Consider the following 24,052-nt stretch of genomic DNA (forward strand, 5'->3'; position numbering starts at 1 on the left):
TCCTGTTCCTTGGATGCTGCCTGATCTGCTGTGCTTTTCCAGTGCTACACTTTTCGACTCTGATATCCGGCATCAGCAGTCCTCACTTTCTCATAATGAGACCAGACTTCCTTCCCAGTAGGCCATGTATGCAAGCATGGTACATCTGGTGACACACCGACTGCTTACTGCTGTCCTACTTCTCTGCCCCTCACCCTTCAAGTTGTGCCTTCTCTCCTACAAGGCAAGAAAGCAGTGAGGTGAGAATGTTGGCAATGACTTGGGTATAAAGGAGGAAAAAACTATTTGTGGACCATCTTGCAAGGGTGCAAGAAGTCAACAGGCTAAGAATCAAGTGAGTGTTTTGGCTGTGAGATCAGCATATAGTTGTTTGGAGAGGGAATGTGTCGTACCTTGAGGGATGCTGTGTATCAAGTGATGAGTATAACAGAGTGGGAATTGGCACCCTTGTGCGTGGTCTCCAGATTGAATGTAATCTCCACCCCAAGTAAATGACTTCCATGACTATTTCCATCCACACCAACGTATTTGGTGAGATTGTCCTGTTTCACTGTCCTTGAAAGCTCACTTCATCACTATCCCTCAATTTGATCTCCATGTGAGGGCGAACATCTGAATAGGGATAGGATCAGCTGCCTTCTCTATTCCTTGGGTGATGCTTGACATATTCATTTTCTCCTAAACTTCTATCACTTTAAATGGAAATTACTTTCTGACTAATGTCACATTGATGGGTGAGAGAATTTGGAGAGGGCTCTCACTTAAATAGTTCAATGAAACGGTAACTGGGAAATCAGGTCCTTGACCAAATTGTTTGTACTGCTGTACCAGAAATTAAGGTGGCATGACTCCACCCTTTGTCCTGGAATATATTTGTCTGATCCTACTGCAGAGATTTATTAATTGGTAACAAATGCCTGAGATAAGGATAATGTGAAAACAAAAAAATCTTGACCCCTGAATAACATTTTCCACCTTTAAAACTTTTGTACAGAAAATAATTGAGGAGTTTAAGGAACCTTCGCAGAAGCAAATATTTAATTCATCTAGGCATACATTATTCCAAGAAAACTTTATAGACCAGGTAAGTAATAAAATCTGACTCTTCTATCATTTATCTGGTAATGCATGTACCCTGCTTTAGTTCTTTCTTGTAGCATTTTGTTACTTTATTAGTTTTTGTGGAACCAAATCCAACATCAGAGATCATCTCCCCAGTCAAATTTACTGAGCAGCAATAATTATTCTTCGATGTTTTTAATTTTTAAAGACATTTGTCCATGATATGTGGATGTCATTGGCTAGGCCAGTATTTATTGCGTATCCCTGATTGACCTGGAGAAACCGCTGCAGCCATTGGGGTGTAGTGACATCTGCAGTGCTGTTAGAAAAGCTGTTCCAGGATTTTGAGCTAGCGACAGTGAATATGACATTGTTTCATGTTGGGATGGTGTATGACTTGGTGGGGATTGTACAAGTAGTAGAGATCCTTGCACCTGCTGCCTTTGTCCTTTTAGATGGTAGAGGTCATGGAGGAGAAATTTGGCTGAGTTACTGCAGTGAACCTTATAGACTGTATACCACTGCATTGTGGGTGAAGGATGTTCATGTTGAAGACAATGGAGGGGAGTAGGCTGAGTTGTCCTGGATGCTGTCAAGCTTCTTGAGCTTTGTTGGAGTTGTTCTGATTCAGGCAGGTGGATAGTATTCCTCCTAACTTATGTCTTGTAGATGGTGCATAATCACTGGGGAGACAGGAGGTGAGTTACCTGCTACAGAATTCCCAGCCTGAATTTGTAGTCAAATTATTGATAAGCTTAATCCAGTTTGGGTTCCAGTCAATGGTAACCCCAGCATGATAACAATAGGGAATTCAACAGCAATATTGCCATTGAAAGTCAAAGGGGTGATAGTTAAATTCTCCCTTGTTGTAGAAAATTTTTGTCTGGCACTTGTGTGTCACCAATGTTACTCGCTACCTAATAGACCAAACCTGAATGTTGTCCGAGTCTTGCTGCATTCGGATACAGACTATGGTGCTAAACATTGTGCAATCATCAGCAAGCATCTGACTTGTGACCTTGTGATAAGCAGCTGAACATGGTTGAGATGATTGATCTCCAGCAACTATCAGCATTTTATGTTAGGTATAATAATAATTGGTGGTTAATTTTTCCCAATTCCCAATTATTACCGTTTTGCTAAGATTCTTGATGTCATTCTCAGTTGAATGCTATCTTGATTTCAATGCTAGTTGCTTTCATCTCAAACCTGGATTTCAACTCTTCTGTCCATATTTGTACCAAGGCTGCAATAAGGTCAGGAGCCAAAACAAGACTCAATGAGCAGTTTGTTCCTTTGCAAATGCTGCTTAATAACAATGTCAGTGACCCCTTTCAGTTTTTTACCGTACTGATAATCAAGAATAGACTGAAAAGGTAGTAATTAACAATTTCCATTTGTCTTTGTTTTTGTGCACAGAGTATACATGTACAATTTTCCACAGTATCAAGTAAATGCCAAAATTGGAGTTATACTGGAACAGCTTGGCTTAGGTTGTTATAGAACCCTAGTCTTCAGCACTATCATCAAAATGTTGACCAAAGCCTTTATAATATCAATTACCTTCAACTGTTTCTTGATATCATGTGAAGTGAATCAAATTTGTTGAAGACTGGCATCTGTGATGCTGGGAATCTCAGGAAAAGTAAAAGATATATGTGTCACCTCCCACCTCTGTCTTGCTGATATGCATTGGCTGTCTCAAAATTTTAAACTTTAACTTCAGTTGTTCACTCCATGGACTCTATGTGTGAATTATATCTACAATGTCAATTAAAGAGCTTACGAGAAGTGAAAAGGTGCTGTATGAAATAGTAATGACATTTTTAAGAATGAAACTGAAGTTAAGCATGGATTGAAGCAAGCATGTTAACACAAATAAATATGATCAAATATTATCAAAACAGTGACTATTTTTATGTCCTTAATATTATTAACTAGAGTTGAGGAATAAATTAAATGTTATTGCTTTATATTCTTTCACAATGTATGTGAAAGATAGAATGTTCATTTAGAACTTTTTTATGAGTAAGAATTCCATACTTTTAAATACAATTAGAAATGATTAACATGACTCCTGTGTGTTTCTCCATGAATATGAAGATGTTAGAGGGATATGGGCCAAATACTAGGTCAGTTTAGAATATCTGGTTGGCCTGGATGAGTTGGACCGAAGGGTCTGTTTCAATTATGTTTAACTCTATGACTCTACGACTGAAGGTTCATACTTGTTTCACTTGTTGTAATGTATGCAGATTTTTTCAGATGAAGAAATTTCTTACCAAATTTCAAAAAATCCAGAACCACAAGAGGATGTACAGAAACCTGTACTCGAGAAAGAACAACAGGTAGCTCCACAAATTCCACTAAAGTACAGACAGATAACCAAAAAATATATTTTGTGTTTATGCCTTTCTTATGACTAATTTGTATGCAGGCAACAATTAATGAATTGCATATGTCAGAATTTGCATACACAATTTACACCTGTAGATATTTAAGATCAGTTGGAAGTAATACTATACACACTTAAAGATTGGAAAATACCAGCAATTCCATCAAATTTGCTCATTACTGCTGGAGTATCATGATCTAGCACCACCAACTCCTTAGCCCTTGCCCAGAGCTTTCAGCTATATATTCTGCAAGAAATTGTACCTAAAACATTAGCTTGACTTTTTCCTACTATTCCAGTTGTTTATCCATTTTTGTTCTGTATCTATTCAAAATTCTATCACAGGGTTAAAGTTAGGTTTTCTTCTTTTTAAAATATGAATATATACCTTTAGAGAGTTGTAAACCTGTGGAATTCTCTCTCACAGAAAGCTGGTGGGGCCAATTCATTAGATAGATTCAAAGGGAGTTGGATGTGGCCCTTGCAGCTAAAGCGATCAAGAGATATGGGGAGAGGATGGGACTGGGATACTGAGATTGCATGATTAGCCATGATCATATTGAATGGTGGTGCAGGCTTGAAAGGCTCAGTGGGCTACTCCTGTAGCTAGTTTCTATGTTTCTACATATTTCTTCAGTGAAACCATGGCTGGGAGTCCTATTTTTGTTTACCAACACATTCCATTTATATCAACAAATGTTTGGTGTGTCTTGACAATGAATAATTCTTAACTTATTAATTCTGATTTGAGTGTAATACGCCCTAACATTTGATGTTATTACACAGATAATAATTGAAGATTTAAACAAAACTGAACAAAAGGGATTACATGATGAGCCTAAACAGCCCTTGCTTCTTAATCTCCATGATGCATTGACGTGGCGGACACATCACCTGAAGGTAGCCTATTTATGTGTGTGTGAGGGAAACACAGATGGATTCACTGTTTTTCATGCTTTGGCATTCAAGGGTTTGTTTATCATAAAATTATCCTCTCAACTACGACATCATCAGTGTAGGTGACAATTTTTTAATGAAGTGAATCAAAGCATCCGAGCAATCTGTTGAGCACAATGACCAAGCACCCATGATTAACCATGTTTATCGTTAGTAACTTGTTTACCTGGCTGGATAGAGGGAGATAGCAACCTCTCCGTCTATGTCTGCAAAACTAAAGAGCTCATCATTGACTTCATAAAGAAAGGGGGAAGATAAGCCTCTACCGACATCAATGGAGCTGAGATGGAGAGTGTCGAGAATGTCAAGTTCCTAGGAAAGATGGTAACCAACAACCTGTCCTGGTCTTCCCACATTGATGCGATGGTCAAGAAGGCACAACAATGCCTCTTCTTTCTCAGGGGGCTAAGGAAGTTCGGCATGTACATTAAGACCTCCACCAAATGCCATAGAAAATATTCTATCTCGATGCATCATGACTTGGTATGGCAACTGCTCTGACCAGGACCGTAAGAAATTTCGGAAAGTTGTGTGCACAGCCCAAACCATCTCACAAGCCAGCTTCCCATCCATGGACTCCATCTGCATCTTGTCAGTGTGGAAAAACAGCCAATATCATCAAAGATCCCTCCCACCCCAGATATGCTCTCTTCCAACCTCCCCCAACAGGCAGAAGATACAAAAGCCTAAACACACTTACCAACAGGTTCAAGAACAACATCTTACCTGTCAAATGGACCTCTCTAATTTCAAACCAATGCTGATCTGCTTTTGTGCACCTCCTATGGAACAGTAACCTTGTATGCCTCACTTTGGTTAATCACCCTATGATCAGTATGGCCTTGTATGTTATTACCTGCCTGTATTGCAGCAAAACAAAACATTTCACTGTACCTAGGTACATGTGATAACAATGAATCAAATCAAAAGGAAAGCTGTTTTCACTTGCAAAAAGAGTATGAACGTGAGGGCATAGATTTAAAATGATGTGCAGGGAAGCAAAAGTAATGTAAGAAAACTCATTCAGTGAGCAGGGAGGGTATGGAATGCACTGCATGGAAGTATAGTGAAACGACAGAAATAATTTTTAGTAAACCAGTGACAAATCTCCTGGATGGGTGGAATTTGAAGGGATCGTTTAGGATCCAAGATGGAGATGCCGCCACTGGTCACATTCTACACTGATTTGGGAAAGGGAAATTATGTCTTAAAAGCGTGTTGGCATTCGTTGGTGATGCACTTTGGAGCACAGATGAAGGAGGATTAATGATGTAGTGTTTTTGGAATTTACACGTTTTCAGTAAGGTCCAAGAACAGGACATTAATAAACTAAATTAGATCACATAGGAGTGGGAACAGAATTTGTTAATAAACTGAAAACAGAGAAATAAGTTGGTCATACTCCATTGGCAGGTTCTTAGTTGTGGAGTACTGAAAGGATCAGTTATCCGATTATTGGATTATCCGAAGGAGATCTCGAGGTCCCAACAGAAACATTACATCAAAGACATGTTTCCAACACTGATCGCACCTTTTGTTTACAGTGATTAAAAGTGCACTCAGTGCTGCGGAGAACAGTCCTGAACTAATGGGAGCGCAGGCACCATCTCTAAATGACTGACCTCCCGCCCTCTCTCTCTCCCCACACTTTCCCTGGAGTTCTACACAGGTGTGAACCCTGACCCCCCCACCCCCCCCCCCCCTTCCCCAGATAATCTCTCCAACATTGTCCTGTAGAAGGCAAAGATGGAACCTGTCAAAAAGTTGCAGTAAGTGTGTGTGTTATTGGAGACTCACCCCCCCCCCCCAAAGACGCAGGAGTCAGGGGTGGATGGGGGTTGCACAGGGAGTGGGAGTGGAGGCAGTGTTTGACAGGGTTGGGGGGGGCAGGTGGGCCTCGGTGTTGAATGGGGTTGGGGGTGGGCAGGGGGACGGTGTTGGTTGGGGTGGGGGGCGGGTGGGGGCCAATGTTGGACAGGGTTTGGGGCGGGCGGGGGCAGGAGCTCACACACGGTGTGCTGCTGCTTAGTCTGAACAAGGAGTAGGCTTTACAGAAAACTCTGAGCCCCAGAGGAAAGGCATTGAATCGATTAACCAAATAATCAGTTATCCGAATGAAGTAGTGCCTGCCCATTTCATTCGGATAATCGAGGTTCCTCTGTACATGGTTTGGAAATGTCAGTGTTGGACTAGGGTGTACAAAGTTAAAAATCACACAACACCAGGTTATAGACCAACAGGTTTATTTTGAAGCACTGGCTTTCGGACTGCTGCTCCTTTATATTCTCCCCAGTGCTCCAAAATCTAGCGCTTCCAATAACCCTGTTAGACTATAACCTAGTGTTCTGTAATTTTTAACTTAGCATAAATACAACAAGCAATTATGAAAGCAATTTCCTGTTGCCCTTTGATGCAAATGGATTTGAGTGCCGGAGTTAAGCAGTCTTGCTGCAATTGTATAGAGTCTTGGTTATAATAGATTATTGTGTGCAGTTATCTAAGGAAGGGTAGGTAAGGGTGCACAAAAAGACACCAGACTAATCCCCGGAATGACAGGTTTGTCATACAAGAAGAAATTGAGCATTCTGAGCCTGTATCTTTTAGAGTTTTGAAGTGAGTTGGAGTGATCTCATTGAAAATTTAGAAATTTCTATTCTTACACGGCATGACAGGGTAGATATGGATAGGATACCTGGTAGAATTGCAACATTTGAAAGGCATTTAAAATGCATCTGAATGGGTACATAGATAGGAAGGGTTCAAAGGGATATGGGCTAAATTCTGATAAATGGGATGAGATTAATTTAGGATGTCTGGTCGGGGTGGATGAATTGGACTGAAGGGTATTTCCATGCTGTGCAGCTCTATGACTGTAAGTCTGGAATCAGTGTCAGAATATGCTGTAGGTACTTTAACACTGAGATGAAGAGGATCATTTCACTCAGATGGAAAGGAATCTTATTAATTTTGTAGCCAGAGGGCTTTGAAAACACAGTTATTAAGCATGTTCAAATCAATAGATTGCTAGGAAGTAATGATGTCGAGAGATGTATACTGGAGAAAAACAATGTAGAGGTACATGGTCAACCATGAATTTTTGAATGGTGGAAGAGTTTCCGAGTCAAATAGCCTCCTCTTTCTTCCTATGTTCCTATGTGCCAGAAATTTAGTTCAACTCATTCTCTGTTTCTAAACAGAACCATATCTCTTATTTTTAAAAAGAAACAAAATTAATGAGTTAATAAGTTCTATGGGTTCTTATCTGTTTCACCTTTGCTCCACTCTCAATTTTTGCAATAAAATTATTTTACTAAAAATGGAACAACCTGACTTTTGCTCTTATTTCAGACACTACAAGGCTTTGACCCTGGCAAGGTTGAACAGGAAATGATGAAAAAACTGCCTTTAGAAAAGCTCCTTAATTTTACTCGTCCTTCACCTGAGGTTGATGCTAGACGTTTGGCCAGTATCCAAGAGCTTATGTACCATTGCACCAATGGTGAGATATTGCAGCTAAATTCTCTCATTATTAATACAGTTTTATTGATAAGGAAATGCCGGTGTTAGACTGGCTGGACAAGGGCAGAAGTCATATGTATCCGGGTTATTCTCCAACTGGTTTATTTGAAATCACAAGCTTTTATAACCCTGCTCCTTCATCAAATGGAGTGAAGAGAAGTACACAGGCACATAATTTACAGGCAGAGAGATTAGAAAATCTTACAAATGGTGTGTGTGAAGTGCCAATAGGCTGAATCATAAGTCTCTGCAGGTGATCAAATGTGTCAGACGGTGTGAGTAAAGTGTCACAACTGAATAGCAAGTGTAGTGATTACCTATAATCCAATTAATTGAGGCTAATTGTAGTGTAACCCAAGGTTACTGTTAAGACTGTCTTCATGGGTACAAAACTTCACTATCAGTTTTTGCTCGGCAATTCTGCGTTGTGTAAATCGAAGGCCGCCTTGAAGGATGCGTACCCAAAGATCAGAGACTGAATATCTTTGACCGCTGAAGTATTCCCCAACTATGAGGGAACACACCTGTCTGGCGATTGTTGCACAGTGTCCATTCATCCGTTGTCATAGTGTCTGCCTGGTCTTGCCAATATACCATGCCTTGGGTCATCCTTGCCTGCAGCATATGAGGTAGACAACATTCGCCAAGTCACATGACTATCTGTTGTGTATGTGTGAAGGTAGTGTCTGAGTTGATGTTCTGACATGTCTTGCAGAAGTTGCCGTGGCAGGGTTGTGTGGTGTTGTGTCCGATGTTGTCTTGATGGCTGAGTAGTTTGCTGCGAACAACAGTCTGTTTAAGGCTTGGTTGTTTCAAGGTGACAAGTGGAGACATAGGGATGATCTTGGTGAGATGTTTGTCATCGTCAATGATATCTTGAAGGCTGTGAAAAACATTGTGTCGTTTCTCCACTCTGGGGAAGTACTGGACGATGAAGAGTCCTCTATTGGTTGTGCGTGTCTGAGGAGGTTGTTGCAGTTTTTCATTGTGGCACTTTGGAACTGGCAATTGATGAGTTAAGCATTGTATCCCATTCTTATAAGGGTGTCTTTCAGCATCTTTAGGTGCCTGTTGCTCTTCTCCTCTTCAGAGAAGATTCTGTATATAAGATGGAATGACCAGGTGTGTTGGTGTTGTGTACCTTTGTGAATCCTATACAAGAAGTATGCAGGATGCCATCCCCTACTGTCAAGTCCTGTACACATACAGTCATCCAAGGGTGGAATTGAACCTGGGTCCCTGGCACTGTGATGGAGCAGTGCTAACCACTGAGTCACCATGCCTCCCCATGAGAGTTCCAAGACAGCGGAAGGGAATACTGGACTATGAGGTTGTAGTTAGAACAATGCAATCTCAGGTGGATAACGAAGGTCTGATAAAGAAAATGTACATCTAATCCAAAGCCTACTAATAAGGAGATGCTTAAATTTGTACATGTCCTTCTTAATTTGAAGAAAAGGGAGTGGAGGCATTCTCTACTTCATTCAAAGAAAGTAAGCAAAACAAATAAAGTAGCCAAAGCAAAGTTGGACACATTATTTTGCAAAGCAGATTGACTGAAAGAGCATATGGGATTTATGCATCACTTTCAGAAGAGGTTCCTATAGATTGGGGACAGCTATTCTGGATGATATACAAGTTAGTTCCTGAGGCATGCAGGCAAAAGTTTGAAACATAAGGGAAGATTTATATTAAATTTAAAAATGTAGATCAAAGTAATTTTGATAACTGGATTCAGGCATTAGGAGTAAATGTCATGTGTAAAGCTCTGTGAGAACATATTTCCTGAGATAACTTTTAAAATTCTCTTCTTCTAGTAGTTAAAATTCATGTAAAAGACCAGAGCAACAGTTAGACTGGCACCAGAAATAGCTGATTATTGTGAGCTGATTATAAAATTAATTATTTTTCCCATAACCCCCATAAACTCAAGGAGGATGGAAGCAGAGAGGGTGAAAGCAATGCAAACAGCCTAGGTAAGGAAGAGGTTACTCAGGATATTTAAAGAATTCTTTCTCAGACTTGAAAGGAATGGGCTGAGGTTTGAAGTGAAAACTGATGGCATAAGGTTTTCCACTGTAATAAAGTGGGACTCCTTCATTCAGAATACTGTAAACTGAATGGGAAACCTATGGAACTTATTGAGCTTAAAGAATGATTTGTGAAACTTAATAGATAGTTTTTTAAAAAAAATATATTTAGGAACGTAGGACTTAAGAGCCATTCAGTGTTTCAATCTCCCACTGCTATTCAATAAGATCATAGCTGATTTGTATGCAGTCCCAACTTCACTTACCTTTCTGGCCGTATGACCCTTATCTCACTTGTCTATGAAAATTCAATTTGACGTGGCATTGAATAATTCTGGGGAAAGAACTCCACATAACAACCTTTTATGATGGATATATTTCACTTCAGGTGTTTATTCCAGCTCAGTTGTGACATGTTTGCCTTTGATCAGGCAGTTGCAAGCTGTATTTCTGTGTGAAGATTTGAGCACTCATGTCAATTTTATGACCAGAAAGTTGTAGATGCATATGATTTCTCAGTTTCCATTCCCATTAGACAAGTCTCCATATCAGTAGGCTTGAAGTCCAATCATCTAAGCTGATACTCCATTCCTGTACAAATGGTGTATTACTTTGTTGAAAGGTACTACAGTTGAAACACACTTGAGGTCCCACATTCCTATTCTGATGGTTCAGATGAATATTATTCATACAATGGCATTGCTCAAAAAAATTAGAAAATTCCTACAGTATCCAAATATTTCTTCATCAATGTATCTATTTTAGAAAATCATATTAGTTCATCTTGTCATTGTTTACACTAAATTGCTACATTACAAAGGGATGGTGTTTATAAATACAACTTTGCAATCAAAAATATAGAAAAATAAAGTCATGGACTTTGCATTATTTTAATATGAATTTAAGGATCCACGAACTTTTATGCTGATTTGGAGCAGGACTTGTGTGCAATATTTTTAAGATGAGAGGAGTAAGTTTAAAAAAGGACATGAGGGGCAACATTCTTACACACAGAAAGTGTAGTTAGTGGAATAAACTGCCAGAGGAAATGGTGGATGCAGATGCAGTTACAATATTTAAAGAACATTTGGAAAAGTGCATGAATAGGAAAGGTTTGGAGGAATATGAGTAGGCAATTGGGACTAGTTTGGTTTGGGAATATGGTTGGCATGGACTAGTTGGACCAAAGGGTCTGTTTCCATGCTGTATTACTCTATAAAAAGTCATAACTTCACAAAATAATTCATTGTAAGAATTACTGAAATATTTTAATGTGAAGAACTCAAATGAAAAGCAAGAGCATCCATTTTTATTGCACTTCCAATATTGGTTCTTAATTTTGAATAATATTAAGTCATCGTATTATGGCTGAGATAGCTATTACAGTTGGTTTTCTATATGGACAATTAATTGATAGGTTGTACTATCTATTATTTCACTTAGAAAATATGACACGTTATGAGGTGGAGAAAGCCTTCAAGCAGTTTGTATTTGAGAGCATAAAGCTAACGACAGTAAAAGAGAATGGAGAATTAGAAAAGAAAAAAGACGTGTTGGCCGAAAGTCTTGAAACATCATATATACCATGGGATGACCCTGTTGCATTTACAAAAGAGATGAAACAGCTTATTACTGTCAAGAAGACACGGAAACAAAACAATTCTGCTTTTGCAGGTAATCAAATAATGAGTTTAAACTAAATGAAATTATTCAGTTTTCAGACCAATGTGCAATGCTGAATAAATTCTGAGGGCCCAAGGTTAACTTCTTGCAGCAGATCTTTCTAGAATTCTTTCTGAATGTTTGGTGTAGAATAAAGTTATATCCTAATGATTATTTGATGAGCTAAAATGTCAACACAATCATCTCAAATTCATTTGTTAAATAAGCAAATATTGTAAGAAACAATTAAATATATTTTGAATTAAAATTTTTTAAATGCTGGTAAATAAATTCATTTTTTTCAATGTATTGGAAAAATGGGTCCTATTTGGGTATTTTAATTTCTTGGAGGAATTACAAATCCATAAAGTATCTCTGACGATGAAGCTGGGCAATCATCAAGAGATTGGCAGCTAACTAAAACAATTATCATTTGTTAATTTCATAGTTTTTAAAAAAGAAATTATTAAGTTTCCTTTGATTTGATTTTTCTTATGTTTTCTTTGAATTTACAATTTTCTAATATGAGATATGACCAGGCTGACTGATGTCATGTGACAGAACCTAGTTCAAACTGGAAAATGACATAAGAACATTACTATTCCAAGGCTAAAAGTCTCAATGGCCATCCTATGATTTTACTCTATATTATTCTGGCAGGCATGTCCAAGAGTATGCTCCCATAACTTTTACCAGAAGATATGATAATGTTGACATATCATGAAGCAATTTAGTGATTCCTCATTCTGTGAATTATTCAATAGGCCTCAGCAGCTGTAGATACAAAGAGATTTAGCTATTTTGAACAGTGAAGAGTGAATTAGAATAGATTGCTAGGGAGTAATGAAATAGGATTTGTGGATAAACTTGATGGATAATTGAATAAATATTTTACAGTGAGGATGGATTGAAATGGATTAATCATATAATTCTTTTTGCTTTTGTGCTTTCCAACATTTTCGTGCATTCAGTGGCATTTATTAGCTGTGGTAATATAAGAGTTTATGATTCTTATGACAAAGTTTGCTTTTGTCTTCTATTCTCTAAGTTTCTGGTACTATTCTGGGACTTGTATAAATTCCTAATCCTGTGGGCTATCTTCCTGAGCTATACTTTACAGTCCCACAGAGAAGTGGTAGGTCTCCGCACATGTATTCTCCCTCCTTATATCACGATATGCTTTCCACCTTCAGTGAGCTTCCATTGATTCATTTTCTTCACTCAGAGAAACAAGATTTAAAGTCAGTTTTGCTGAACAAAAATAGTCAAGGAAAAAGATTTCTTGTAAACTAGTTCATAGAATCCGCTATAGAAGCTGTGCTGTAGGACAACATATAATGAGAGCTTGTCAGAAAAACACAGAAACAATCATGAATGATTTTAAGTTTTAACAAGACAATCAAACTGGCAAAGGTTGCCTGGAGTTAATTTCATGGAATGTATTTGAATCCTTACTAGAACTTGTTTTGTATAAAACAAATGGCAGCATTGATGATGGCCATTATTTAGATCATTTTCCAGAGTAATGGCTTGATCAATCAGAGTCACCTTGTCTGATGTAAAACATGAACAAAACTTGGCTGTTAACTGTCCGTGATCATGAATTGGGTAAATTCTCCATGGCAATGTCTTTGCCAATCAGAATCCACTTGCCAACCCATCAGCACTGTCTTCTGATACAGTACAAATGTTGTTTTTCATCATCACTACTACTGTACAGTGATGCAAATTCACACCACCTTTATAATAGTCCCCAGGATTCATTAGATTACATTGTTGATCTCTCCAGAACAAGCCCACAACTGTCCTTTCATTGTTCAATGCATTCTGTGTTTAGGGTGTAAGTCCATCATGTGAAACTCCACATAACCAAAGTGTGGCTACTTGCACCTGGTTATGCATGCTACAAACATATGAAGTCCTCTAAGGAATCACTCAAGAAGTAAATAGGATTTAGTTTGGATTGTCACGATCTTGGCGATCACAATATTCGGACTTTTCACAGTTCATGTATTGATAAACTAGTAATTATCACCAGTTATCTACCAATTGTTAGCTCCCAGTCTCTCCATGTCTAATTGAGAGAAGTTTATCTCCAGTTTGTTGCTATCACTTGTTTCACTTTCTTCTCCCAGAAGGGACCAAAATAAATCCAGAATTTTAAATACAGGAGTGGCATTCCTCCAATGGATACAGTGCAATCAATGAGAATGATAAAAAAAATTACATTTCATTAGGTTTGGCATTTAAATGGGCATTGGACATATGGATAATAATGGAACGGTGTAGGTTAGATCGGCTTCAGATTAATTTCACAGGTCAGTGCATCATTGAGGGCCGAAGGGCATGTTTTGTGTTCTAGGTCCTGGACCTACGATGAAGTGACTCAAACAATCACAACAGTCTTGCTTTGTGCTAGGTATGAATCCAAATAACAGAGTTTTCTTCTTGATTCCCATTGGCTGTGGTTGATGCTAGACTGGGCCATATACAGCGTTGATGACAAGGGCAGTCACTTTCACACAATTCAACTCTTCTGTCCATATTTGAATCAAAGCTAAGGTTACCTGGCATAATCAAAACTCAATGTTTTGAGCATACTAATATATGTGGACATGGTATAATTGGATTTCCAAAACTAATTTGGTAAAATGTTAAAAGGGAATTGGCAGTATTCTACACGGAACAGCTATTTAGCCTTCAGGAACATCAAGCGATTAGAAAGTAAATGGCATGTTTTCCTTAATTGCAAAGAAATTGGTGTAGAAGAGTAAGGCAATCTTCCTACAATTGCATCCAGATTTAGTGAGGCCACACTTTGGGTATTGTGTGCAGTTTTGGTCATGTAATTAAGGAAGGTACAATTTACATTGGCAATAGTATGACAAGCAGTCAGAAGGTTCCTTGGATCAGAAGAGTTTAGCTTTGGCAAGAGTTTAAATAAATCCGGTTCAAATTCTCTGTCATGTGGAAGAGTGAGGTTATCTCTATGAAGTATTCAAAATATGAATTGGCTAAAGAGGTAAATGCTGAATGGTTGTTTCTCTTAGCTGAGGAGTCTCAAACATAGGGACACGATCTCACGATAAGGGACCACTTTTTGTAGACTGAAATGAGGAGATATTTCTTCACTCAATAGGTTCTGAATCTTTGAAACTCTCCTCCAAATGTTAGAAATTAGAACACTTTGGATAAGTACTTTTATGTCATAATATCTATGAATGTTACATAATAACTTACCAAATAAAGCTTTACACCTTCTGAAATTGTTGTTAAAAAATCATTTACGGTTTTATCTTTAATAGCTGAATTATGCTGCTTTTCATTTCAGAGAATATATTCACCAAAATTTCAAATGGGGAAGAAAGTTACCCTTTTGGGTTTGATAGTAACAAGTCAAATGCCAACAGCGTGGCAGGAGAAAACACTATAGAACCATTCTGTGCAGGTATCACATTAACATTTTAGACTAATGTTATGTAGGTCACTGAGGTGAATAAAATACTATTCCGGAGTATCTTTTCAAATGAAAAAAAAATTTTCAGATGCTTGAGAGCTGAAACTATAGTAGATTTTGTAAACTGTCCAACTGAATTCTATAAATTTGAAGAATGTATTCTTTTCTAAACAAAGTCTCAGGGTTGACTTTATTCAGAGTCCCTGGGCTTCATTTACACCTGGGTACAATTTTTCCAGGCTTTCATTACTATCAGTTCTAATTTAGTTCAAGTTGCTTGTTGCTTATTTGTTTTTATTAAAAACAAGGTGCACTTTGAGTAATATTCTTGTGAGTCCATGCAGCCAGGGCAGCATTCACCCACAAGCAGCATGTTATTTGGACATCATGGGCACTGCACTGAATTTTTGACAGGTGAAGTCCTTCATCAGAAGTGCTTGTTTGTGAAATTATCCCTGAATATTGTCCAAGATTACAACTAAGATTTTATATTTATTTTCAGTGCACTTTAAAGATACTTCTGAAATGATTGACAAGAAAAACAGAAAAGGTAGTTCAACAGATGCTGATGATGAAAAGGTACAATTATAAATGATAATGCAAATTAACAACTAAAAGGGTACTTCAATAGTACAGCAGTTCAAATAGACCAGTGCATTACATGCAATCTATTTTTCAAGATGCACTCCCTGTCCCCATTGGCAGAGCTAAATCACTAAATTGTTCTCACCCTATTAAAAGAAACTTAGATGTGTTGATGTTATTCTTTGCTGTTTAGTTGGTGCTATTTTTGAATTGCATGCAATGATAAATATTTTCTGTACTTGTACTCCTGAAAAATAAAATAATGTTTTCCTTTTAGGATAAAGCTTATGACATAAACATTGATATAAAATATATACAAAAATCACAGCTTCGATCTCTGATGGAATGGAGTTTTGCTGAGCAGCATGATCCATTTGTTTTGCTGCAGGTAATCCAAATATCACTCTCGAGCAAAATCTGAGAATGACTTTAAAGTTATCTTAACAGTAAGATTTTATGCAGTTTTACTCAGGGCTATGTATATGTGCAAAGTAAATTAGATGAAACTAGAACTAATAGATTATGCATTTCTGTCATTTTGGCACAAAAAGTTTACCTTTCCAATGTTTTTGTTCAGTTCTTTAGTGTACATCTATATCACTGTGATTAGATGTATCCCTCCAGAGGTCAAAGTAAGCATCAAAAATTGTGCCAGGTTCTAAGCATTTTGTCTTGAACCACTTTGAAGTACCAGAAAAATTTTATGCCTATATGGTTAATTTTATTCACTGATTTCTTCTTGCATTGGCAAATGTTTGCATTTTAGTGTGTTACAATGGGTAGTTTTCGCCTTAGTTGCAGTCTGTTATTCACAGTTTATGATAGCATTCGTTACTAAATCTAAGAAACAGTTCAGTGACTGATTAATCACCATGCAACATGCTAATCCATAAACCACACACATCAGACCAAACTTTCTGAGGAGTGGCAACCTCCTGTAGATTCTCACTCAAGCCCTTTTTTACTATAAAGGACGGGAGCTCTGATTTCTGAAAGGAGATTCTAGGTTCGCTCAGAAATGTGGAGCTGTAGTTACATTCTGATCATTCTTCTGTAGCATAGAACTCACAGCAGAAGGCAATTCGTGTCCCCTATTCCCAGGAGTCAACTGCCATACTTCTGAATTTAAAGGGTCTTGATAGCCACTTTGACACCAGTTGTAAAATGGGAAGTACATAATATAAATGTGATGTTAAGCTGCTGGGAAGTTAGGATGCCACATCAAGGTGCCAGCTTGTTTGGCAACTAGGTGTCAGGTAATAGAGTGTCAGCGGGGTAGAGGTAGAATGCCAAGTGGGTAGGATGATTTGAGAAGGATCTAAGGTGCAGAATGGCAGGGTTATTGATGCAGTATTTTGGATAGGTTGGGGTGGAAAAGAGAAATCAGGTCCAGTAGGGGCAAGAAGGGTGAGTGTCAATTGTGAAGGGTTCAGATCTGGTGGGTGGGTGTGTCAGGTTGAGACCGGCTGTGTGGAAGGGAGAGGGGAATGTCAAGGCAGGATCGGAAGGAGTTTTAATTGAAGATGCTTGAAGTAGGAGCCTGATGAAAGAGCAGTGCTCTGAAAGCTAGTGCTTCCAAATAAACCTGTTGGACTATAACCTGGTGCTGTGTGATTTTTAACTTTGTATACCCCAGTCCAACACTGGCATCTCCAAATCATGAAGTAGTTATGATGTCTGTTTAATAATTATTTAGGAATTAGACAATATTTTTTAATTTCATTAGAAACATCCAAATTATTCAATTTAAATGGAGGATTCCAGGCATAGAGTCCTTGCCCAATGGAAAATTCAATTTCCCAGGCTTTTCCTTCAGAGTGGGCTACAATGGGGACTTGCCATGTCCAATTCCCACCTTTGCTATTGTAACACTTGTCTAGCCAGTGGAGAATCCTAGCCATAGTTACATTGCTGTTTAGGAAAATGCAAGCTTGCGTCTGAAAGTACATGGTCTGTTCTGAGTATGATGGTGCATTTAAAAATAGAGCAAATTGTTCGAATCTGGATTGTCTGTAAAAAAAATCACAGTCAATGTTTTCATACTTATCAATGTAAACATGTTGTATATACATTTCAGGTTCTTCAGGAAGCTGTTCCATTTTATAGGTGTTTGGATACATACTACTACAAACAGGACAACTCTGTACTATTGGTCCTGCATAACCCCATGAATAAACAGTGCCAGTGTAATGAATCCTGGGAAACTGCCCTTCACTCCAATGTTGGGTTCAGGTGCGAACTCCTACAGATCTGATTGCCTATCTAAGTTAAAAATAACTAATTATTGTAATTAACTTTCTCAGGCCTCAAGTGTGTTGAGAGAAACTTTGGAGCGCATGATATATTTTACGATTTATGTGTAACTTTGAGCTTGTCACTTAAGCAGTTTTAAAACTTATATTTTTCGGAACAGAAGAGAACTAAATTATAAGTCAGTGGCATTAATAATATCAGTGGTATTTTTCAGGCTAACAGCCTCTGGAAGCATTATAAAGATAACCATATATTCTATAATCCTATTGTTGCCATGGGAGGAAGTGGGTGAGGGCAGAAGTGTAAGAAATGGGTGGGAAAACAGCAGCAGGCCCTGTCAACCACAGTAGTGGGGAATCCTCAGTTGAGGAAAAAGGTAAATATTTCTAATTATTCCTGTTAATGGTGGCATTATCAGTATAGGTGTGATAGAAGCTGGGAGAATGGAAAGGAGTCATAACTGGAGGTAGGATGTAAAAGTGTGTCATCAAGGTCACTATGGGAGTCAGTTTTTTAAAATGGGCATCATTGTTTTAAACCAACATCTAAATAGGATATACCTTTGCTGGTGATTGCAATATGTGAAATAAGTGACATACACTGCTGGAAAGTATTGGTTTCTTCTTCTGCGTTAGTGGCATCAGCATCATATTTTGACATCTTCATTCTGTCCACTTTTGTGAATATGTTTAGCATTGTCATTTTTTGTGATGGTGATTGAGGGATGGGTAGGATACCAAGATAACTTCTCACATAAAAGCAAAATATTAGAGATACTGGAAATCTGAAGTAAAAACTGGAAGTGTTGGAGAAACCTAACAGTTCTGTCAACATCTGTTGGAGAGAATAACAGGATTAATGTTTTAAGTCCAAAGACTGTTCTTGGGATTGTAAGGGAAGGGAAACTTATGGTGTTTCTGCGGATGGTAAAGGGAGAAGAGGAACGAGTGGAACAGATAGTAGGGGTGCTCAAAGCAAAAGCCAAAGCAAGTGCTAATAGTGGTAAAGGAGAGATATAGATGAGGAATATGTTTAAATGATAGTGCAAATAGATCAGCTCTGCTGAGAACTAAGGCAACAAAACATCATGGTAAAATATATCCTCAATTGAGGGGAAATAATAAAGAACATATCAGAGGCATCTCTATGAAACTTGACATCATCAGAACAGATTTGATATTGTATATTACAGAAAGCAACACACTTGAAACTCAAAGTTATGGGCTTTGTTGACATGTCTATAGAAAAGAAAAGATGGCAGTGCTTCTTGCATGATCTTTTCGTTAAACAATGCTTACGTGCAATGCATTGCATTGTACTCTGTCTGCTTAAAAATGTATCTCAGACAATAAGTGAGAGTTTAGGTTGTAAAAGACAGAACAAATGAAACAAAAAAATAACCTTCAGTTTAGAGGCTGCACTTTCAGACCCCATTATCTGCTTGTGATTTGATGATCTCTGTAATGACTTGCTCATAAAGTGTAAATTATGTCTGTTTATTGGCTCTTTCTCTGACCTAGCTTTGCTAAATTCTGTTACAAACCAAGTCGGTCTGCAACCAATAAATGTTGCTAAGGTTTTGTAAATTAGAAAAGCTTACAAATTGTTGAAAAGTGCAAGGTGGAAAAATGTACCCTGACTAAGATTGGCCAATTTGCAGTAACCCTTTTAAACTCAGGCATATAATGCAGTGAGATAGACAAACGGGACAAGAGTCAAGGAAAAGTCCAACTGATTTATTGAACACTTTATCAAAGAAATATAATATTTATCAGACTCTACATAGCACGTCACTATCAATCTCTATCAATCTCTCACAGGTCTCTTCAGTAAACAGTCTCAAGTCTACACTTGCTATCTACTTCTGACATGTGCTTCCAAGGATTTGTTATACCCTATCAACAAGTCCCCGCCACTGTATTTGAACTGTTTATCTGAAAGGATTGGTAATGCCCATTCAATAAGGCAGGGACAGGCTGTTCCTTGGTATTTGAGGGTTGACTGATGTTTCAAAATCTGCAGTTATCACTGTAGACTTCTCTCCTCATCAAAGGTCACCATGATGTACAAGGAGTTGGAGATGCTGGCTGCGAGTCACAGGTGCTCTCTGAAGATGCTGTTGAAGCAGAAGCAAACAGCAGACAGCTCGCCTCCAAATTACCCACGTAACCCCCTCTTCATGCCCTTCTTGAAGATTCCGTGACCTGCATCCAATACTAGCATTGGGTGGGGTCATGAAGATCCAATGAGGTGACTACTTTCCATATTTGGTGGCAGAATACAGTTGAACCTCAACTGTTAAGTGCTGTCCTTGTCATGCTACACCTCTGGCCTCCTATTGAGCCAGGTGTTACCAACTCTGTCTAGCATTCTTCTAATAAAGCAGGTTAACTGGAGGTGTTAACGGTTTGTTGTGAAACAATGTGGTCGTTCAACATGAACTTGACTAAGGTCTGGTGGCATGAATACTCTGTACCAGCTCTGCAGTTTGCAAATTGCAAAGTCCGACTAGTTTTAAACTAAGCTTCCATATGTCAAAATTTTATCCATATTCATGAAGAAAACATCAATATTTCCATTACAATTCTGGGGGACATGAGTCACCTCATCAAAAGATAGAGACACAAATATTTGTGTGTATGTCATGCTTATGTTGATACGTTATTCGTATGAGGACTTTATCAGAAATCAGAAATAAGAACATAAGAACTAGCAGCAGGAGTAGGCCAACTGGCCCTTCGAGCTTGCTCTGCCATTTAATAAAATTATGGCTGATCTTTTCATGGACTCAGCTCCACTTACCTGCCCTCTCACTATATCCCTTAATTACTTTTATTGTTCAAAAAAATCTATCTTAGTTTTAAAAACATTTACTGAAGTAGTGGCAGCTACTTCATTGGGCAGAGAATTCCATAAATTCACAACCCTCTGGGTGAAGAAGTTCCTTCACAGTTCAGTCCTAAATCTGCTCCCCCTAATTTTGAGGCTATGTCCTCTTGTCCTAGTTTCACCCACAAGTGGAAACATCCTTTCTACTTCTATCTTATCAATTCCCTTCATAATTTTATATGTTCGATAAGATCTCCCCTCATTCTTCTAAATTCCATTGCATATCATCCCAGTCTACTCAATCTCTCCTCGTAGTGAACCTCCTCTGCATCCCTTTTAGTGCCAGAACATCCTTTTGCAGGTAAGGAGACTAAAACTGCATGTAGTGCTCCAGGTGTGGCCTCACCAGCACCCTATACAGCTGTAACATAACCTCCCTGTTTTTAAACTAAATCCCTTTAGCAATGAGGGACAAAATTACATTTGCCTTCCTAATTATTTGTTGTACTTGCAGACCAACCCTCTCTGATTCATGCACAAGGACACCCAGGTTCATCTGCACATAAGCATGCTGCAACTTTTTGCCATTCAAGTAATAATCTTTTTACTGTGACTCCAACCAAAATGGATGACTTTAATTTATTAATATTGTATTCCATTTGCCAGACCTTTGCCCACTCACTTAAAGTATCTATGCTCCTCTGCAAAGTTTCACAGTCCTCTGCACACTTTGCTCTGCCATTAAGGAACTTCTTCTGAGTGTCATTTGCACACTACACCAACTCCAAATCATCTATATAAATTCTGAATAATTGTGGTCCCAACACTGATCTCAGAGGCACACCACTAGTTTCTGATTGCCAACCAGAATAGCACTCATTTATCCCCACCCTTTGCTTCCTGTTAGTCAGCCAATCCTCTATCCATGCTAATACCTTACCTGTAATGCCTGTAACCTGTAAGTGCACTAGCAAGAAAAAGGCAATAAATATAAGGCACTAAAGTTACAGGTTATATGAATATGTTGCATTGAGTCTCTATTGGAAAGGAAATTTTAGAACATCAACTAATTTCGTTTGGATTGTGTTTGGCATGGACTGATTGGATTTAAGAGTCTATTTCTATGCGGAATGAGTCTCTGACTCTATAACAGCATGATAGCCCTCTTGGCATAGCTGCCAGATACCCAGGACTTTTTATTCTACATTATACAATCAATATTTTTGGTTCAGTGGACTCTGAGATGTAACGATTAGCTCTTAACCTTGACTGCATTGTTACTGACCCTGCTTCATCATAAGAGGCTGCCACAGATTTTTATATACCAGCATAATTTTAGTCATTCGATGTATTCTATTCATCTCTTCCCACACTCTAAGGGAGAGATTACATTATATTCTGGGGAAGTTCAGACGAAGTGATACATAGATAGTTTGGTGGAAATCTGTATTCCATTTCTACACCAATAACAACACTGGAATTGCAACTCTTTTGTCTTCAGATTCAAATGATTGATCTTTTGTGAGATATATTGAATGGACTGAAGTTTCAAATAATTTTAAAATATTTCATTTATGATTCTAGATAAAGAAGTAATTTATAATTTTGCATATCTGATACCATCCTCCACAGAAATTACCTGGAACATGTTGCCTACACAATTTCAGACTGGATAGATGTAGAGGAAGTTAAATACCAAGCTGAACTGGCAGCAAAAGAGTTGGAGACTGTGAAATTGCCCAAGCTTCCATCTGATGTGTTTCCAGAATCTATATCATCTGGTTCTGACAAACAGAGAAAGGGAAAGCCTCCTGCAAATAAAACACGCAGTATGTAGTCAATCTAATCATTTCACATTTTTACTGCTAAAATATATAAAAAGCACTATTAGCTTAAAGGTAGGAATACTAAGTGTTCATTATTTATTGGAAATACGTGAATAAAAATATCAAGGTAATTTCATACACTGATATATCAATATTAGAAATTTAATGATAAAGGTTCAACAGCATGAGTATGAATGCAGGACAATTATAAAGCATAAAATTTTCAGGACTCTGGAGTTCTTAGAACAAACTTTTTCTCATTGGCACATAGTGTACTATTTCGTTTTTACAATACTTACAGCTGCACAAAAGATAACTGCTTACAGAGGTACTGAAAAGTGCTGATTCAGGACACCTGGCTGCCAATTTGATTCCGATGTGGAAGTGCTGGTTCATGAGTTAAGTAAAGGAGGGAGGTACTCTTTGGAATCAACAGGATAAGGTTTCCAAGAAAGTAGTTCAAGGTCATTGGAAGCACTGCAGGAATTGCCATTCATTCCTGAAGAAGGGGCAATATTCTTAAGAATGCCCGCTGCTAACAATTATTGTTCCTAGCACATGCTTCTTTAACATTAATCCCGAGGAAGTTAAAAAGATAATCACTATAGTCCCAGAAGACCATGGCAGACCGTAGAGCTGCTCTTCATTAAAGAATGACAATTAGGGGTGGGTTTAATCTGAAGATCACTATGATTCAGACAAGGTGTGAGGATGTGAAAGTGAGTACCTCCTTGGTGACCTCAGCTGGTACAGGAATTGAGCCTGCAATGTTGATGTCGATCTGCACTGCAAGCCAGCCATTGAGCCAACTAAGCTAATCAACCCCCTGCATACCTAGGAAGTAACATAGTGAGCTTTATACCTGTTTCTTAATTCTGGTACTGTATAGGCAAAGTACATTCTTAATACAAACATGGCTCACCCTCATCAGGAAATCATATATTCAAGTCATGATCCAGAGTCTTGGGCATTTAATCTAGCCTAACATACCACTGCAGTTCTGAAGGAGTGTTGCAGTATAGAAGATGGCATTCTTTAGATGAGATGCCAAACCACCACCATGGGCTGATTTTTAATGGGGATTAGAAACATGGAGGTGAACAAATGGCCACCTGGACACAATTGTAGGATTCCCAGCACCATAGTGTGGGGCAGTGGGTGTTAAGGTAGGAGATGCACCATAATCTAATTTATGATAAAGCAAGCTTAAGGGCCAAAAGGCTGACTCTTGCTCCTATTTCCTGTATTCCTGTTATTGCATGATTGTTTGAGTATCCTTAACTTTGCACAAATGGTACCATATTTTCTGCATTACACAGCAACTGGTTATTAAACATATACCTAAATACCATGAAATACACCGTACAAATCTAATTTTTTTTTCTTCTCCAAGTTCAAATCTAGTACATAAGGTCCTAATGTGCTTAGCCATATATACTATGTTAGTCCACCTCCTGGCAGCCTATAAACTCTATGG

General features: G+C 38.2%; 1 protein-coding gene across 7 annotated transcripts in view; it reads left to right on the forward strand.

Moving 5' to 3' along the window:
* spag17 (sperm associated antigen 17) overlaps positions 1 to 24,052 on the forward strand; it is a 222,550-nt gene that overhangs the window by 51,795 nt on the left and 146,703 nt on the right. For 6 of the 7 annotated variants that reach the window (XM_072585264.1, XM_072585263.1, XM_072585268.1 and 3 more), the window contains exons 13-22: positions 995 to 1,084; positions 3,318 to 3,410; positions 4,244 to 4,357; positions 7,763 to 7,913; positions 11,407 to 11,637; positions 14,957 to 15,073; positions 15,585 to 15,661; positions 15,945 to 16,055; positions 17,745 to 17,899; positions 22,382 to 22,578. In XM_072585264.1, the coding sequence (XP_072441365.1) occupies positions 995 to 1,084; positions 3,318 to 3,410; positions 4,244 to 4,357; positions 7,763 to 7,913; positions 11,407 to 11,637; positions 14,957 to 15,073; positions 15,585 to 15,661; positions 15,945 to 16,055; positions 17,745 to 17,899; positions 22,382 to 22,578 (1,336 nt within the window). The remainder of the gene's footprint in view (positions 1 to 994; positions 1,085 to 3,317; positions 3,411 to 4,243; positions 4,358 to 7,762; positions 7,914 to 11,406; positions 11,638 to 14,956; positions 15,074 to 15,584; positions 15,662 to 15,944; positions 16,056 to 17,744; positions 17,900 to 22,381; positions 22,579 to 24,052) is intronic. The other variant, XM_072585266.1, reaches the window with a different exon arrangement.

The sequence above is a fragment of the Chiloscyllium punctatum genome, chromosome 15 (assembly GCF_047496795.1).
Source record: "Chiloscyllium punctatum isolate Juve2018m chromosome 15, sChiPun1.3, whole genome shotgun sequence".
NCBI lineage: Eukaryota > Metazoa > Chordata > Chondrichthyes > Orectolobiformes > Hemiscylliidae > Chiloscyllium > Chiloscyllium punctatum.